Below are 17,976 nucleotides of genomic sequence, written 5' to 3'. Positions count from 1 at the left end.
GAAACATTTTTTTTTCAGGATGCATCCTTGCTTTTGGAATTTCATTTTCTTAATCTTTGACGGCGATCCTGTCAAGTGCACAGTTGGCTCGCTGCAATTGAACTTAAATTGGAGCTACTACGAGCATGTAAGCTATTATCTAACTCGTTATTGAATGTCTGTTGCGAGGATATGTGATGCTGTTCATTGCATTGGCATCATCATTTGGAAGACTCGTGACTTAAATGGAGAACGAAGCATATCCTTGCAAGAATACGGATGATATACAAGTCCACCGCACTGAAGTACTCCGGTATTTAAACTGAAAGGTATATATAAATCCCAAAGCGATAAGCAAACTCATGATGGCTTTATTTTTTACATCTACTGGTGGTAAATTGTGATTCGTTCTGTAGAGATATTGGTGATTCTTAGAAAGATCTGTATGGTAGGTAGAACATCCTATATTTCAATACTTGCTGCGGCAGCAAGTCTGTACCGGATCAGTATAAACTTATTGCATATATGGTTTAATGCAATCTCCCAAGTAATGCCCATGCTGCGGCCGTAAGTTAAAACGAAGTTGAGGCACAGTTGCCTTATTTAGCTAATAAGGCGCAGCATTGAGGCGCGCGAAATATAAAACGCAGGAAGGCCAGATGCTTCCTACTTTGTGAAAACAAGTCGTTGAATATTTGCAACCATGGCCATCGATAACGAGAAGGCTGTACTCTATTCCAAGCTGCAAAATATCCCGCGAACACTTGAACTCAAGAGATACCTGGAGCAGACTCCATCGCAGCCAAAAGAAGGCAGACATATTTTAGCACAGTATGATGATGATACCATTGTAGTATACCAAGCATTCTGCCCAGAAATTGCAGAGTACGCAGTCAAGAACCAGAAATTTGGAGGCGATTGCTACAGGTTTACCAGGATGTCGTGGATCAAGACAAGCTTTTGCTGGATGCAATATCGCAGTGGTTGGAACATGAAGCCAGGACAGGAGCGAACGTTAGCAATTAGAATCAAGCGCAAGGCTTTCGACTACATATTTTCAATGGCATTTCCAGCTAGCTTTCCAGAGTCCGGTATGGCGTCCAGGGAGGAATACGATGCAGCGAAAGCAAAGAGCCAAGTCCGTTCGCAGTGGGATCCGGATTATAAACCTGCCATTAATCGCGAACCACTGAAACGCCGTGCTATCCAGCTTGGACTACGCGGCGACATCCTGGCAAAATATGCAACCGAATGGATCGTCTCTATTGAAGATATCACAACCTACGTCCAAGAGACTCGGGAACGTCTGAATACATTGCCTAGAGTTTGGCTGCCGTTGGAACGAATCTATCATCCCCAGAAAGTGACAGATATATCAGAGCTGTAGTATATCCTAGTTAAGAAATATACACTCTTTTCTTTTACCCGTACCAAATATTTATTTGTTTCTTTTAATATTATCGCTAAAAAGGATGTTTTTGCCAAGTAGGGTGCGCGCGGAGTGTATTCGGAACCTTTAGATGGGCTAAAAGGAAAATTTGCTGTTCATAGTGTCCTTTGCATGGTGTTTCAATATATAGACTGAGAAAAAATAGCACATTGTTAGCACAATGGTCTTGACGGTCATATACAAAATGCTGTGAAGTAATCCAAGCAAGAGGGAAAGCATGCAAGCGACGAACATGCGCTTGACGAACTAGGTGCTAGATTTGTAAGGTCACTTAGGACGTATTCAATGTCCGCGTTGACAATAAGGCGACAGAGCGCGGCCACGTTGCAGGCAAAACCTCCAAGTCTCTCCTCTTACGCACATGGACAATTCCTTTGTCAAAACGCCGGAGGAGGTGTGCGCCCACTTTGGTGTAGACCCAAAAGTGGGACTGGAAGAGGCCCAAGTACTCCAGCAACGCAAGAAATATGGAAAAAACGGTAGCGTATATGCAGGCTGACATATGCAGCAACGATCAGCTCATCGTCTTGTCTTGCAGAGCTTCCGGAGGAAGAAGCGACTCCTCTTTGGAAACTGGTCTTGGAGCAATTTCAGGATCAGCTAGTTCTGATTTTGTTAGCAGCAGCCATCATCTCTTTTGTTCTTGCCCTCTTTGAGGAGCACGAAGGACCTGAAGCATCTACAGCCTTTGTCGAACCGATCGTCATTTTGCTCATTCTTGTCGCCAACGCAACAGTCGGTGTGCTGCAAGAGTCTAGTGCTGAGAAAGCCATCGACGCCCTTCGAGAATATTCCCCGGACGAAGCTAAAGTTTTGCGCCACGGCGAATTGCGCAAAATACGTGCAGAGGAACTGGTACCAGGAGACATTATTGACGTGGCAGTTGGTGACAAGATTCCGGCCGATGCTCGTCTGCTCGAAATCTACTCCAGTGTTTTCCGTGTTGATCAGGCCGTCCTCACAGGTGAATCGGTCAGTGTTAACAAGGATGTATCCCGGATTACAGACGCCGGCGCGGTCAAGCAAGATCAGTACAATATGCTTTTCTCAGGTACTACTTGCGCCATCGGAAAAGCCCGTGCCATCGTTGTGCAGACTGGTTCTGCCACTGCCATCGGCGATATCCATACTTCGATTTCGTCTCAAATTTCTGAAAAGACTCCATTGAAACGGAAGCTTGACGAGTTCGGAGATATGCTGGCAAAGGTCATCACTGTAATCTGTATTCTCGTCTGGGTTGTCAACATCCGTCATTTTAACGACCCTTCGCACAATGGCTGGATACAAGGTGCTGTGTATTACTTTAAGATCGCCGTTGCTCTGGCTGTTGCTGCTATTCCCGAAGGTCTCGCTGCTGTTATCACTGCCTGCTTGGCTCTTGGTACCAAGAAGATGGCCAAATGCGGAGCTATTGTTCGAAGTTTGCCTAGCGTTGAAACTCTGGGATGCACCAGCGTTATATGCTCTGACAAAACCGGCACCCTGACAACCAACCAAATGAGCGTTTCTAGGGTAACGAGTCTTATCATCGATTTGCAGATGACTAGGGAGGCTAATAGTTGATACTTAGGTTTTGTCGGTTGCCTCTGCATCCGGTCAACTGGACGAATTGCACGTCGAAGGCACTAGTTACGCTCCTGTTGGTCAGATCAAGACCGTCGATGGAAAGGTTCTTGAAAACTTGCCCGTATCTAGCAGCATCCTGCGCGATGTCGCACTCGTGTGCTCATTGTGCAATGATGCACGAATCACGTACGACGAGGTTCGTGAAAATTTACGTTTTTTGGATATCGCGAGTATATCTAACTATCTGGAAATGATAACAGGCGAATGATGTCTATCAATGCATTGGAGAACCCACAGAAGCTGCACTTCAGGTCCTTGTTGAGAAACTGGGCACCGACAATGCATCCGTGAATGCTACCTTGTCCGGTCTGGATAAGCGCAACCGTGCCACTGCCTGCAATGATCACTTTGGCAGCCAGTTCAAGCGTACAGTAACTCTCGAATTCACCCGCGATCGTAAATCCATGTCTGTTGCAATTACCAACGGAGCTCAGAACACTCTACTTGTCAAAGGTGCACCTGAATCTATTTTGGACCGCTGTGCATTTGTCCGTGTCAGCTCCTCTGAGGCACCTGTACCGATGACGCCCGCTATCAGAGACGAATTGAACAAGAAGATTTTGGAATACGGTAAAGGTTACGCTTTGCGATGCATTGGTCTCGCAAAGATTGATAATATCGACCCTGCTTCCTTCGATCTTCGTGAGCAATCATCTTTTGTCAAGTATGAGTCCAACATGACATTTATTGGCTTAGTCGGTATGATGGATCCTCCTCGTCCTGAGGTCGCTGCCTCCATCGAAAAGTGCAAGACTGCTGGTATTCGAGTTATTGTAATTACTGGTGACAACAAGAACACTGCTGAAGCTATTTGCCGCAGCATTGGCGTCTTTGGTGCAGATGAGGATTTGACCGGCAAGAGCTACACTGGACGAGAATTTGACGAGCTTTCTCACTCTGAAAAGGTGGAAGCTGTTAAGCGCGCCAACTTGTTCTCTCGCACGGAACCAGCTCACAAGCAGGAACTTGTCGATCTGCTTCAGTCTCTCGGTGAAATTGTGGCTATGACTGGCGACGGTGTCAATGACGCGCCTGCTTTGAAGCGTGCTGATATCGGCGTTGCTATGGGCAGCGGCACCGATGTTGCTAAATTGGCTGCTGATATGGTTCTAGCCGATAACAATTTCGCTACCATCGAAAAGGCTGTTGAAGAAGGTCGCTCGATCTATAACAACACAAAACAGTTTATTCGCTATCTGATCTCGTCCAACATTGGCGAAGTTGTATCCATCTTCTTGACTGTGATTCTTGGCCTTCCGGAAGCTCTTATACCCGTGCAATTGCTGTGGGTTAATCTCGTGACAGACGGTTTGCCAGCTACCGCACTCGGCTTCAACCCTCCAGATCACGACATTATGCGCCGACCACCCCGTAGCAGCAAAGAATCCCTCGTTGACGGCTGGCTGTTCTTCCGCTACATGGCCATTGGTACTTACGTTGGTGTAGCTACCGTATTTGGTTATGTATGGTGGTTCATGTTCTACAGCGGCGGTCCCCAGATCTCATACTATCAATTGGTAAGCTTTTGAATATGATCAAGTGGTAGTAAAATACTAACGGTGCACTGCTAGTCCCACTTCCACCAATGTTCTGAACTATTCCCGGAGATCGGCTGTGAAATGTTTACAAACACATTTTCGCAAAAGGCCACGACAATGAGCCTTTCCATTCTTGTTGTCATTGAAATGTTCAATGCTATGAACAGGTAAATATTTGTGGTAATTTTATATGTAATAGCCTGTACGATACTCAAACACATTTCTTTCCGTATAGCTTGAGCGAAAACGAATCGCTTTTGACATTGCCCTTGTGGAGCAACCCTTATCTGGTGCTGTCGATCATCCTATCCATGATCCTGCACTTTATGATTCTCTATTTGCCCTTCTTTACACATCTGTTCGCCATTGTGCCTCTCAATGTGGAAGAATGGAAGGGTGTTCTTTGGATATCACTACCTGTCATCTTCCTCGATGAAGGCCTCAAATTTATCACCCGTACCTGGATTGCTCCTCCCACTAAAGTCCAAAAGATCAAAAAGGACTGAATCAAGAAACTACAAAAATATCTCTAGATTAATAGAATTTGTGGACACTGTTTTTCCTTTTGATAAAGCTGAAACCTTGGCATCAGAAATCTGAAGCCGAGCGTCGGCAATTAATCATTAATCCTGGTTGCACAAACATTCCGATAACACGTGTTTGACGTATTTCATGCGGGGTCAATTCATTTTGATAAGGAGAAAAGAGAGCGATGTCGTGGAAAGAGATACATGTATATCATAGATAAAGAGCCACCACCAACATTCATGACAGATAGTGTTTGACAGGAAAACTATGCAATGAAACATTTGACTGCTATGGGAATATTGCTGACTCAATATGGCCGATCTGCATTCAAAATAAGCTGTGCCACACCGAGATCAAAAGCAGCTCTACCTTGCATTCTTTCTTGACTACTCAACAAATCTTGCAATATGGCAAAGGAGAAGGTAGGTCAATCGGAAAAGGTTGAGGTGAAGTTGCCACTAACACAACACCCAGGAATTTGCAGCGCCTGAATTGTATGGCTGGACTCTCTCTGCTGTCGCTACATTGGCAGAGTGGTTTCCTTCGCTATCACACAAGTTAGCGAGCGATGGCCAGTTCTTTCAGCTACAAAGTATAAATAACTTGACAGACGAGCCTACGACTATCCCTATTCCGGCAGACTACAACCATTTTTCCCGTCCAAAGGCTGCTGCCGAGGAGACATTCAAACCGACGAAATGCACCAGTGTTCCGTTCATTTCCGCTGCAGCTTACCAAGAAGCATATCGATCCGGGAAAACGACGCCTACCGAGGTACAATGCGTAAATGAAACCGCGCTTCTCCCCGTTTACATAACTGAGAGATGAAATTCATTGTGCCTAATAGGTCGCTGAGCGATTGATTAAAGTGCTGGACGAAACACGTGATTGCCACTGGATGCGAGTTTTTGATGAAACATCCATTCGTTTGCAGGCAGAAGCGTCCACGCAACGATGGAAAAACGCCGAGCCTCTTGGTCCACTGGACGGTGTATTCGTCTCGATCAAGGAGGAGATGGCAATCAAAGGATTTGAGACCAGGCTAGGATCGGCATTTATCAATGTCGGATGTCCCGAGCAAGAGGATTCGACGGTTGTGAAACGCCTGCGCGAGGCCGGTGCTATTATCATCGGACACACTTCTATGAACGAGATTGGTTGGGAGTAAGTGGAGCCTGTAATCTGCAGGTTTGTGATAAGCATTGTTAACGATATTTTTCAGTGTATTCACCGTAAACCCTGTTACCGGTACGCCAAAGAATCCTTACAAGCCGAAATGTTCCTGCGGTGGATCGAGCGGTGGCAGTGGAGGCTCCGTGGCTGCCGGACTTGTTCCTATTTCTATAGGCGCAGACAGTGGCGGGTCTATTCGGTATGAGATTAAGCGAAAAAAGATGAGACTTGCATTTGGTTGATCCAACCTTTACGCGTGCAACAGGATTCCCTCGAGTTTCTGTGGCGTTTACGGCTTAAAACCGACGTATGGAAGAATATCCACATTTGGAAGCTGTAAGTCTTTTTTGTGAACTATAGTGGGAGGAGCCATTTCTGGTTGCTAAAAGCAATGCATTCATCACCACGAAAAAGATCCGATTGCACCATCGCTGGACGTGTTTGGACCTCTAGCAGCAACCCCTGATGATCTGGCATTGACCTACCAAGCGATCGCAGGGCCGGATCCAAAGTATCCACCGTCGCTCAGTCAACCTACGCCTTCGTTGCAGGACTATGATAAAATTGATAGTCTGCAAGGCATCAAAATCGCGATTGTCCCTGAGTGGAACGAAAAGACTGTTGAACCAGCGATTCTTTCGCAGCTGGAAACGTTTGCAAAGCACTTTGAGAAACTCGGCGCGAAAATAGTTGAAATGCAGACTCCACCGCTTGATATGCCTCTGGTTAAGAGAGCGCATCTCACTACTATCTGCACAGAAATGAACAACTATGCACGCACGTTTCCAGCCGCGCAGCAGCGCCAATTTCTGCCGCATACCCGTCTGTTGATGGCTGTTTCGCGGCACCTCAGTGGCTCGGACTATGTCCGAGCGCAGCAAATCCGCACAATGACTTTGAGACAGCTGTGCCAACTGTACAAGGAGGTTGATCTGATCCTTATGCCTACAACAGCTATCCAGACACCCGAAATACCCGAAAAGGCACTCTCGCACGGACTCAGCAACACCAGTCTCACCGTCCACACCATGAATTTCGTGACGCTAGCGAGCTTTGCTGGTGTCCCTGCGCTTAGTTTCCCTGCCGGATTCACGGATGACGGGAGACCGATCGGGCTGCAGCTCGTTGCTGCGTGGTGGAACGAAGCGCTGCTGCTGCGGATGGCCAAAGTGTGCGAAAACACACCAGGCATTGAACGCAAGACGCCAGCCGAGGACGGCTACTGGTTTGGCCAACAACTCCTTTAACGTTTCGGGCTAAATGATAAACAATAACAACAACAGCTCCATTCCTTCCCCATTGTTGGATAGACAATGATGTAGAATGCAAGAAAATAATGCCATTGTTGCTTTTTTTTATGTACGATGAAACAAGTTGTGCAATAACCTTCTTGATGGAACAAGGAAATTTAGACAGCCTCTAAGCAAGATGTTTCTGGGATGGATGTTAGGTAATGGTATCCACACGTTGGAGGCGGCATGTTCCGAATTACGAAGTGAGCCGATCGACGCCGTTCCTCTAAAGGGTCGTTGATTATAAGAGCAGGGTCTATCATTCCAGTGGACCATCGTTTACGTTGGCGTTGCTGGTGCTGACGACGATAAGGACAACGAGGAGGGTTCTCAGTTGATTCGGGCATGGTCAGAACCATTGATCCTGAAAACACATTCTGGATACATTGATATAGCAAGTCTTGACCTTGTTCTATTTTTGTTTCTTCTTCTGCTGGAGCAACGAACTTGGCTTTGTCGTATTGCTCAGTCTCTTGGCAATCTATAACTATGATCGTTTGCCTTCGCTGATGAGACCGTTCAGTGTCGGGACTGTTAGAGGGTTTAGGTCGATACAGCCGATATCTTTTTTGTCGCAAGATGTTGCATCTTTTAAACAATTTTTGAACAAAGTTTGCCATACGAATATTGAAAAAAGGGGGGGGGGTAATTGAAGGTGGGGAAGGAAATGAAGAAAGAGAGGGAAAAAAGGGATATTCTGCTGCGTTTTTCTCTCGTCCACTCTCTCTCTCTCTCTTTCTCTCATGTGTGTGTGGGCATCTCTCGCCTAGGTCTGTCCCCTCTGGAACGTAAAACATCCAGGGAGAGACAAACAGCATTGCAAAATTATTTTTAAGTTAAATCATTGATTGATAACTGTTGGTTGCGACTTTAATTGCGAGTTTGACATCGATGCATGCACAAAGGATGAAGGGAAAAAAGGGAGGATATAAGGAAGAAAAAAGCAATCCATCAAATGGAAAATACACAGCTGGTATTGAAGAAAGCGATACGGTAAAAATGGGGGATATACGAAGAGCAATTTGTCAACGATGCATATTTTGCGTGTGATTTGGGATAGCGAATACACAGAAAAGAAAGAGACAGAGAGAGGTGGTGGAGAGAATGCTTGAGATAGAGAGAGAAAGGGAGGAAAGGATCATGTTATGAAAGATATAATGTGTGAACGTGCGTGGTGACAGAGAGAGAGAGAGAGATAAACTGATATCGATGCAGGAATGTTACGGGCAGAAATCTTTAAACATTTCCTTATACGGATCGTCTTGGTCGTTCGTCGTCGGCTGCGAATCACCGTTGCTTTCATCCAAGTCTGGGTATTTCTCAAAGTTACTAGTATCACCCGGATGCCGATATTTGGGTATGATAGGCGCCTGGAAAGTTTTAAATAAGGCGATAAGCAAGCCATATGATTAAAAGGGAAGTTGCAACCCGATATACAAATCAAGACTTACTCGCACCGTCTTATCCAATAGACCGATCCAGTCTACCCCTCGGAACCACTTGTGTCTCTTGACATCCTCTGACCCTCCCTGAGTACGAAAAAAAATATACAACGTGTCAGCACATTTTCGATACTTGACATTAGAATGTGATCTCTTGTTACTAACGCACCTTTAGGTTTCCTAGCCGCTTAGTCCGATCTCCAACGAGCAGTCGCTTCAAGAGATCCTTGACTAGCGGATCAAAGTGCGCAGGGAATTGCACCCGTCCGGCCAATATCTTTTCATATATACCAAACGAGTTATCATCGAAAAATGGTGGATATCTAAAGGGTTAGCATGGTCAGCAGACTTGCAGCGTGATTTTCAGAAGTTTTACACTAACCCTGCGAGCATTTCAAATATCAGAATGCCCAACGCCCACCAATCGACCGCCTTGCCGTGCCCCTTACTCTGTATGATTTCAGGGGCTAGATACTCTGGAGTGCCACAAAGGGTCCATGTACTGTGCAAAAGGATGCATTAGCCCGGCGTCGTCGAAAGGACACAAGCCTGCACATGCATACCGATCGTTGATTCGCTTGGCGAACCCGAAATCAGTTAGTACGACGTGGCCATGATGGTCGAGCAGTAAATTTTCGGGCTTGAGATCTCGATATACAATGTTTTTTGAATGCAAATATTCAATGGCAAGCACAATCTCAGATGCATAGAATCTTGTCATGTCGTTTGTAAAACGCCCAGCTCGTCGCAAATGTGAAAACAATTCTCCTCCGACAACGTATTCAAGTAGCATGTATAGATTGGTGTTATCCTGGAAGGCGCAGAACCTGCAGATCCGTTAAATATCGGTCATTATAGCGTTCATAACATTTATCTTTCTGCTTCCTTCATCCCCCCCAAAACCCCCAAAAACCAACGATGTGCCTTTTACATACAGATCAACGATGAATGGGAACCGGACGGACGCCAGGATCTGCTTTTCCCACAGCAAATGCTCAACCTGTTTTAATTTTTTTTTTCAGTTCAAAAACGAGTCAGCAGATGAGCAAAACACATGTATCCTGATTCGATCTGACCTGTTTCAACCGAACAACTTCGGATTTCTTTAGCACTTTCATGGCATAGTATTTGTTTGTTGATTTGAACTTTGTAAGATAGACACGCCCAAAAGTTCCAGTGCCTTTGCGAATTGGCAAATTGAGCATTGCATGAAGCAGCTAACGCATTGTCCAGGTATCTCTTTCTCTTACCAAGGGTATCGAGTAGCTGGAAATCATCCAAAGTGAAGGAGGGATTGACAACATACACAGGGGGGCGCGTGTGATAATACTGCAATCGTTTTGCTTGCTGTTGCTGATATAAACTCTGAGCTGTTGTTGTCGGATGATCGGTGAGGCAAGTTGTCGCCGCGGCGGCAGCGGCGGCGACAGAGGAGGAGCTGGACAAATGCAACGAAGATGATTGAGGCGGAGGTTGCTGGTGCTGCAACTGCGGTGTTCGCTTTGTCTTGAGCGCCTGCTGCTGGTACACTTTGAGGTTGCTGAGGTAGATGGAATTGCTGTTTCCGAGCATTGCCGATGCAGGCTGCGTCGCTGGCATCTTTTTGGTATCTGTCAGAGTCGTAGTACTACTCGCTTTGCTCAGTGTGTTGCTGTTTAGGACCTTGAGAGCCTTTCCCTCCTTGTCAACTAGTGCTCTTCTGCTCACGGAGTCCATAGCACAATTAAGGGAGTCAATCGAGTAGTAGAAATGTCCTTGCTGCAATGACGGACAAATGTGCTGTGTCTTTGTGTGTATGTGTGTGCTTGCTTTTATTTCAGTGAGGAAAGCGTCGCGATCTTGTAGCAATAAAGCCCAGCTTGAAAACAAACACACAAAGAAAGTACTAGCGGAAGGCGTTGCTTTTGCGATACAAACAGCAGGGGGAGGGAAGGAAAAGTTGCGGTGTGTGTATGGAAAAGGGAAAAAAAGAGAGAAAGAGAGAAAGAGAGAAAGGAAAGTGTCGATTGAAGGAGGTCAGACGTCAATGACCTTTTATGGGTAGAGCGAACGCTTTTACTCGTGCACTTTTGCGTGCTATTAACACATTGTTTTTGCTCGAACGCCCGCTGGCGGGACAGTACCGCGAACAACGAGGGTAGCAGTCTGTGTTCATTCACTTGTATACATGAACCGGTTGGTTTAATGACATAACTATGCAATATTTTCATCTGTTGTACAAGGGCAGAAAAGAAGCACACGGCTTTTCATGCTCATGACATGCAGCACTCTGCGTTGGTGGCATCATCATACTCGGGCCTTCTTCCGTGCCTCCCGTTTCCTTAATCGTTGTAATCGCTTTGCAGACATCTAAGGATGTCAAATTCATGTTTAATTAATTTGTGTGTCCATATTCAAAGGGTGTATCCCTGGGACATCTACATCCCCTCCTCCTTCTTTTTCCCCAAAAGGACAACCGACACTTTACCTTGGCAGCGAGCATTTCCATTCTTTCTTTCTCTTCCTTGATCTTCCTACGCTCCATTGTAATCTGCCGTCTCCTCTGTAAAATCCAAGAATGAGCACAGAACATTGTATTCTGATTTGACAAGATATATTACGCACGTCCTTTTCGGCCTGGATTTCGTCCTTCATTTGCTTTTCTAAGGCCTTGACAGCTTCCTTCTTCTTTCTTTCCTCGGTACGTTGCTCCCACGACCGGCGAAGATACTTTGCTTTCTGTGCTCTTCCAGTTGCTGTCTTTCTCAGTTTCCAGTTTTTCCCTGCATCGTTGATTAGCACTTGAGATCTAACCTGGCTGATCTCTCGGCCATAGTTTTGCGTTCTATACCTGATACACGTCTGTTTTGTGTGTCGACTACACCTCCTTCGGCTACTTTGGGATCGGCAGTAGATGCTTTGTCTGTCATTGTGATCTAAAAAGCAACGTATGAGGAAAAAAGTTTCGGAGAAGGCTTGCAAGTGCCCAGGCATTGCTGCCGGATTCCCCATTTCCACTCTCAGAAAGGGTCCATCCCAGCCAGCGCGTTTTTGAAGCATATCCAGGTACCACATGTTTTTTCTGCACTGTTTTTCTACAACTGAGGACATACCTTACCTTAGCAGAACCTTAAGGCGCTAGATCGGCAACGTTGAATGATAAAAGATGCGCGTGAAAATGGGATAAATATGCTGCTCTTGCTTCAGTTTGCGTACCGTTCATATGCCTCACAAAAGGTGAAACTCGCGTCCACCAGGTAGTGCTGCAAGTCCCAGTGCGTTTTAGCTCGGTATATGCATAGAGATCAAGCAACAGCCGGCCCAGAAAAGACCTGCCTTAATTTGTGGAATTTCTCTTCTACTCTCTTTTCCGGTTTCCAGTTTCTGCCCCCACTGCACTCCACTCCTTTCCTTTCCAAAGGCGCACCATGGACCCCGATCGAGAATACGAATTGACAAGACGTGTGACCAGGAGCATGACAAGGAATGCTGCGTTCCAGCAAGCTCTTCAACACAACAGAGATCCTACTGGTCTCCCACTGCAGGAGAAGGACATACCAAGTCGTCAAGATCTCGATCAAATGCGACGAGATCTCGAAAGCATCCTCGGCGACCCGGAAGAGCGCAAGGAACGCCTCGAACGCGATCTGGCCAGGCTCGAGAAAGGGCCGTTGCTGCGCTCGCAACAAACGCGACGTAAGTTGCCATTGGGACAATTAGGCTCTTGACAGCTGCAACAACGCTTGCTCTTTTAGGTTCTTCTTCTGCAGAACCATCACGCGGCGGCAAAGATATCAAGGTTATCGAGCGAATACGAAAGCATGATCGAGGTATGCAACAAGAAACAAGGCCCGGGAAGAAACAGAAAAAGTTGGGTTAATGCATCGGTCTATTTCCCCCTTTTTTTGGCAGACGAGTATGAGGGTCCTGCTTCTTCGCGCTCGCACGTTTCCCGCATATCCAAAAGCCAGTTGGAACGTCAAGCGTACGTATACTCACGGTTTATGCTTGCATCGCGTGTTTGCTACTAACGGTACCTGTTGCGATGCATACACAGGGCATTGGAGACGCTCAAGCGACGAAGGAGAAGGGAGGACAGCGATCGCAATGGCACAAATGGTAAGTTAGAAAGAAAAGGACATTGTTGGTGGTACAACATGCTGATCTGCACATTGACAAAATAAAACAATAGGCTTGTACTCTAGCACACCGGATTACCTGGAACGGCACAACGGTGCAGCCAACGCGGCAATGCAGGAGGATGATGAGATCGAGGAAGGAACGTATTTGAATTCACTGGTAAGTTGCTTGAGCGTCTTTGGCTGAGAGATTGGTTGTTGATGACCCCCATAAATATCTACGTAGGATACGCTGCAACGGAAGCGGAAGGCGGATGAGGATTCACAGCCGATAAGCAATCAAAAGAAGAGGGCGACAAATAATGGGCATAATCCGAATCGCGACGAGGAGCTGGATTTCGTGAGAGTAAAGCCTCAGAACCAAGTACCAATCTATACCTACTGGAGCGCGATGGAGCCATATTTCCGAGCTCTCACGGAAGATGATCGAGAGTTCTTACTGCAAAAGGTAAGCTTGCAGAATCATCCTTCGGATGATGAGCTACTCTCTCACTTGCGCGGCAATGAATGAACTAGGACGACGATGCTACTCCATTTGAGATACCACCCCTTGGCCAACATTACAAGGAGAAATGGGAACAGGAGGAGGCGTTGCTGCTGGGCGACGACGATGCTAGCTATTCGAGAGCAGTAGCAGGATCATCCTCCAAACGTTCATTCTCCCTAATCACTGGCGAAGAGGACGAGAACGAAGACCGTGAGGCCCGGAAACGTTATCGGAACGACGATAACTCTGTTTTACAGCGGTGGTTGAGTTGTTTGATGCCGGAACCATCTAAAGCAGACGAAGAAGCTCGTGACATCAAGCCTGAAACGGATGATGGGGAATCTAACTCGGAGACCGAAAATCTGACAGACCAAGAGACGGATGATGAAAGCATTATTGAAGAAGTGGAAATTGCATCACATGTCCCTGACGACGAAGGCTTTGAAGAAAGATTAAAGGAAGAATTGTGCTACGCTAAAGTGCTTCAAGAAGAGCAGTTGGAGGTAAACAATGCAAATGAAAGAAAGTACAATGGTTATCAGTTTGTTAACTAGAGGTCAAACAGGGCGATTGGCCAGCGCAGGAGGATGATGAAATATCAGCAGAGTTGAGGCGGTTGCAGCAGGAATTGAAGGAGCAGGTGCAAGTGAATGAGGATCGAAAACGCAAACTTCTCAAGGTAGTGGACCAGCAATTACAATACGAAGAATACCAGCAAGTACTAGATACCTTTGACCAACAAGTCGAACAGAGCTACGTGAAACGATTCGTAAGTATTACGATACTAATCAGTCTTGAAGAGTCGTTATTGACACCGTGATCGTTCTACGTATGCAAAGCGAGCGCAAAAAGTCAAGAAGCGAAAGTCAGGATCAGCTCCAAAACCACCACTCTCAGAACATGCCGTGGCTGCTATGGAAAAGCGCTCACTCTGGCTAAAGGAGATGGGTCCTATCTTCAATGAAAAGAACATGGTCATGCCAAAAACATCGATATACGACGACTGAACAAGGTGTGACGGACAACAATAGCGAAACTACATACCAATATTTATACATATATATAAAGGGACATTACTGTCTTTTGTTGCAACTGGAAGATACGCAAGCCCTCTCTTTAGCAAGTCGGAAGAGAAGAATCAAGCTCTTAAATATGCATCTCATGTCTTTTACAAGATCTCCTCACATGTGATATGTTTGCATTTGTATGTATAAACAATTTTTCCAGGATTTGCAAGCCTAGTTAGAGTTTATCTACTGCGATTTACGACTGCTAAAAGGGGAGGATGTCGTTGAGGACGCTGCGACTTGATCCCTTTTCTTTTCTTGCAGATAAAATTCCTTGATGAGATTGAAAACTTGCTTAAAGATCTGGCGACACGCCAATGTCCAGACTGCAATGCTGACAGCGCCTCTGGGACCATAAGGTAGCCACAAGAGCTGTTCTGCGGGACCGAACCAGCCCGGTGGAAGGTAGAATGCTGCGCGCCTGAAATAGCAAAATGTGACAAGGATGCGTGTGCCGTGGATCGTGAACCACAACGCGCTTCGGACAGGTACTTCAAACGCTGCCTTTTCCATGGCAATAGAAGATGCTAATCAACGCTGTGTATGTTAGTAACAATGATATGTTTATCATAGACAACATTGCCGCTAGTAGTATACTTGCTTAATTGCTCTAGCTCGGAAACACCCTTGTCCAATCTTCGCCTCAACTTTGCCCATTTTGCAAACTCGTCCTACGCAACATATTCAGTGCCATTGATCCGGTTTTACCTTTTCTATAAAGGTTCTCACCTGTGAGCTCGTCTGTGATAATTCATTCTTGATTTTAAGCAGGTCTCTCTTCAGCTTTTTCTGCTTCAAAAGCTTCTCATTGTTCGTCAAACGAGTGTACCAATTATATACCTAAAGTGATCCCTAAGCATCCTGCAATGTTTCCTTTGTTCATCTCGGACAAATGTAACCACTTACAAAGGCCGAGATAAAACTATAGCCAATTTTTGATATGGATTCAGTTACAAGAACTAGTATAAGGATTACTGTTGCAATGTACATTGTGGATGAATGGGTGGGGAGGGCAGGTGCTGCCTAAAGCGGATCCACACGCGCGCGCGCTCGCGATTTCAACCCGGGGGCCCGGAGCATAATTGTCCTTCTTTCACGCCACAAAAAATATTCCAAAAAACAAAGGTCCTTTTTAATTTCTTTTTCTTTGTCAAGAAAGATGGATATTTGTACACAAAAGAAAACAAAAAAAGAGAGAGACAGAGAGATAAGAGATGAGGATAAGAGGGCGGGTTCAGGGAGGGGAGGCTGAAAGTTACAAAATATCACAGGTAGAAAACAGACACGCACACAAAAATAAGAAAAACTCCAATTAACTCATGTATCCGCACGCAGATTCACTGACAAATGGATTGATCATGTGTGGAGGAGGTGGAGGTGGAGGTGGTGGAATGGCCGCGCTGGCCCAGTAGAACTGATGCGGGCCCAAAGGAGGAGGCGGTGGTGGCGGAACACCTGCGGTGAGCATCATATCAGCAGCAGCAGCAGCAGCGTACGGTGCCGGTGTCTCCATGAATCGTACGAGTCGGCGCGTCTCCTCATGTATGGTACTCATGGCCAGTAGGTCATTTTTCATGTGGTGTGCAATACCCTTGAGTGTGTGTCGAAAGAAGCGCGAAGCCTGCTTGCCCTCTGTAAAGTCGCTGCACTGGATCCACTCCTGATTCTTCTCCATGTAGAAAAGCGGAGGTTCGCTCATATCAAAGTGGACATCTGCAAGCACATCGCAGTCGTTGGCAACATATTCGATGCTCGCAACCGCATCGAGCGCGATCTCCATACGGAAGCGGCAGCCGTTATCAGCAATGTGCCAGCAGAACTGGTGTCGATCGGCACGGTACTCACAAACAAGATCATCCGTGCGCAGCTTCATGCGGTGCCACGATCCAACGGTGAGGGTGGTGGCACTAAGCTGTGTGCATTCTGGCTGCTGTTGTTGCTGTTGTGCGACGGTAGCATCGTTGAAGCTGTTCTGGCGCTGGTGGTGGGAACTATCGCTGCTGGTGGTGCTGCTGCTTGTGCTACTGCTGGCACTTGTCGAAGGTGTCATCATGAGACTAGAGGGATCGATCGTCGTCACGATCGGATCACTCAGCGCTCGGGAGCAAACGATGAAGGGATCAGATACTGCCAAGCTCACAGATTGTGCACGACCAAGATGGTCTGCCTCGTCTAAAAAATTCAATAGATGAGAAACCGGGCGATAATTTCTCCGTATTATTTTTCTAAGGTTTTACCTGGAGAGCACCACAAATCATTGTGAGCAATGGCTGCAGCAGCAGCAGCGTGGTGGTGATTCAGGGCAGATGGTGGAGTTGCAGCGGGAGTTGAGGGAGCATATCCTAGCTCCGACGCAGAAGTTGCAGGCTGCGAACATGACGAAGAAGATGTAGAAGAAGAACAAGTAGAGGAAGACGTGGATGCCAGCATGGCGGTTGGGCCAGCGTCCGGCACAGAAACGAGTGCCGGCATTGCGGGCTCGGCCGCAATAGATTGGGAAAGGGATAGATGAGGGCTAGATGTTGATGGGGAGGAGGAGGAATGCTGAGGTGCAGTGATAGATGATGTTTGTAATGGCCAGGAAGAATGGATGTGGGAAGGAGGCGGAGTCACGTTGGTGGTAGTATGGAGAGGATGGACGGTGGAAGGTGGTACAGAAACTGTGGGAGCAGACGATGCCCGCTGATGGTTGATGGCATCGACGCTCTGCGCACGAGATACAGCAGGTAACCGAGCAACAGGACCAGGAGGAGCTGGTGTGTATGGTCTATAGTATGGATGTGGTGCAGCGTGGTGGTGTTGCTGCGGTAACGGCATCAGCGGTGGGCCTCCGTAGGGATGTGAACCATAATGCTGCTGATGGTAGTGGTACAGTTGCGCCCGAATCGATGCCTGTTGCATCTGTATCTGTGCTCGCTTCTGCATGTGCTTAACTTTGGCTCTGCGGTTCTGAAACCAAATCTGAATTGACCGTTCGCTCATCTTTAGCTGTTCAGCGAGCTGTTTGCGAAGCTTGCTGTTGGGACTGACATTGACCGCAAAGGTGTCTTCGAGGACGGCTAGTTGTTCAGCAGTTGCCCTGGTCCTTTTGCGTGTAGGCTGTTGCTGTTGCTGTTGCTGTTGCTGGTACTTGGAGGATGCTTTGTCCTCAATGGGTTTATCAGTCGAAGACTCGGGCGCTGGCGATGACGATGATGGTGGTTGCTCATCGACCGGCTTTTGTGGTGTCTCTGTCGATGGTTCAGACATTTTATCAAGACAAGACAGGGAGATAGT

General features: G+C 46.7%; 9 protein-coding genes across 9 annotated transcripts; 4 read left to right on the top strand and 5 right to left on the bottom strand.

The window, feature by feature from the left end:
- Positions 1–682: 682 nt before the first annotated feature.
- Positions 683–1,366, top strand: VTP01DRAFT_8157 (uncharacterized protein; the record flags this gene model as incomplete). Its single annotated transcript, XM_069387247.1, has 1 exon — positions 683–1,366. The coding sequence occupies one exon, from the start codon at positions 683–685 to the stop codon at positions 1,364–1,366; it is 684 nt and encodes a 227-aa protein (XP_069241035.1).
- A 424-nt stretch (positions 1,367–1,790) lies between these two features.
- Positions 1,791–5,099, top strand: VTP01DRAFT_8156 (uncharacterized protein; the record flags this gene model as incomplete). Its single annotated transcript, XM_069387246.1, has 6 exons — positions 1,791–1,908; positions 1,968–2,941; positions 3,000–3,191; positions 3,256–4,572; positions 4,627–4,760; positions 4,829–5,099. 6 exons carry the CDS (start codon positions 1,791–1,793, stop codon positions 5,097–5,099), a joined length of 3,006 nt encoding a protein of 1,001 aa, XP_069241034.1.
- Positions 5,100–5,528: 429 nt separating this feature from the next.
- Positions 5,529–7,541, top strand: VTP01DRAFT_8155 (uncharacterized protein; the record flags this gene model as incomplete). Its single annotated transcript, XM_069387245.1, has 6 exons — positions 5,529–5,543; positions 5,596–5,895; positions 5,969–6,285; positions 6,344–6,493; positions 6,560–6,630; positions 6,709–7,541. The coding sequence occupies 6 exons, from the start codon at positions 5,529–5,531 to the stop codon at positions 7,539–7,541; spliced, it is 1,686 nt and encodes a 561-aa protein (XP_069241033.1).
- A 161-nt stretch (positions 7,542–7,702) lies between these two features.
- Positions 7,703–8,206, bottom strand: VTP01DRAFT_8154 (uncharacterized protein; the record flags this gene model as incomplete). The annotated part of the gene is made up of 1 exon (XM_069387244.1): positions 7,703–8,206. The coding sequence occupies one exon, from the start codon at positions 8,204–8,206 to the stop codon at positions 7,703–7,705; it is 504 nt and encodes a 167-aa protein (XP_069241032.1).
- Positions 8,207–8,806: 600 nt separating this feature from the next.
- On the bottom strand, positions 8,807–10,744 carry VTP01DRAFT_8153 (uncharacterized protein; the record flags this gene model as incomplete). Its single annotated transcript, XM_069387243.1, has 8 exons — positions 8,807–8,956; positions 9,038–9,115; positions 9,198–9,351; positions 9,411–9,530; positions 9,592–9,855; positions 9,964–10,028; positions 10,105–10,208; positions 10,279–10,744. The coding sequence occupies 8 exons, from the start codon at positions 10,742–10,744 to the stop codon at positions 8,807–8,809; spliced, it is 1,401 nt and encodes a 466-aa protein (XP_069241031.1).
- A 797-nt stretch (positions 10,745–11,541) lies between these two features.
- Positions 11,542–11,937, bottom strand: VTP01DRAFT_8152 (uncharacterized protein; the record flags this gene model as incomplete). The annotated part of the gene is made up of 3 exons (XM_069387242.1): positions 11,542–11,570; positions 11,629–11,790; positions 11,859–11,937. The coding sequence occupies 3 exons, from the start codon at positions 11,935–11,937 to the stop codon at positions 11,542–11,544; spliced, it is 270 nt and encodes an 89-aa protein (XP_069241030.1).
- Positions 11,938–12,435: 498 nt separating this feature from the next.
- On the top strand, positions 12,436–14,640 carry VTP01DRAFT_8151 (uncharacterized protein; the record flags this gene model as incomplete). Its single annotated transcript, XM_069387241.1, has 9 exons — positions 12,436–12,703; positions 12,763–12,837; positions 12,920–12,992; positions 13,065–13,126; positions 13,200–13,306; positions 13,373–13,594; positions 13,663–14,136; positions 14,199–14,402; positions 14,473–14,640. 9 exons carry the CDS (start codon positions 12,436–12,438, stop codon positions 14,638–14,640), a joined length of 1,653 nt encoding a protein of 550 aa, XP_069241029.1.
- A 246-nt stretch (positions 14,641–14,886) lies between these two features.
- On the bottom strand, positions 14,887–15,690 carry VTP01DRAFT_8150 (uncharacterized protein; the record flags this gene model as incomplete). Its single annotated transcript, XM_069387240.1, has 4 exons — positions 14,887–15,227; positions 15,302–15,371; positions 15,430–15,540; positions 15,607–15,690. 4 exons carry the CDS (start codon positions 15,688–15,690, stop codon positions 14,887–14,889), a joined length of 606 nt encoding a protein of 201 aa, XP_069241028.1.
- A 322-nt stretch (positions 15,691–16,012) lies between these two features.
- On the bottom strand, positions 16,013–17,949 carry VTP01DRAFT_8149 (uncharacterized protein; the record flags this gene model as incomplete). Its single annotated transcript, XM_069387238.1, has 2 exons — positions 16,013–16,872; positions 16,938–17,949. 2 exons carry the CDS (start codon positions 17,947–17,949, stop codon positions 16,013–16,015), a joined length of 1,872 nt encoding a protein of 623 aa, XP_069241027.1.
- Between the last annotated feature and the right edge of the window lie 27 nt (positions 17,950–17,976).

Source organism: Rhizomucor pusillus (genome assembly GCF_041956525.1).
Source record: "Rhizomucor pusillus strain CBS 183.67 unplaced genomic scaffold VTP01scaffold_5, whole genome shotgun sequence".
Taxonomy (NCBI): Eukaryota; Fungi; Mucoromycota; class Mucoromycetes; order Mucorales; family Lichtheimiaceae; genus Rhizomucor; species Rhizomucor pusillus.
The sequence above is the reverse complement of the archived record's forward strand: the minus strand, read 5'-3'. Positions and strand labels throughout refer to the sequence as shown.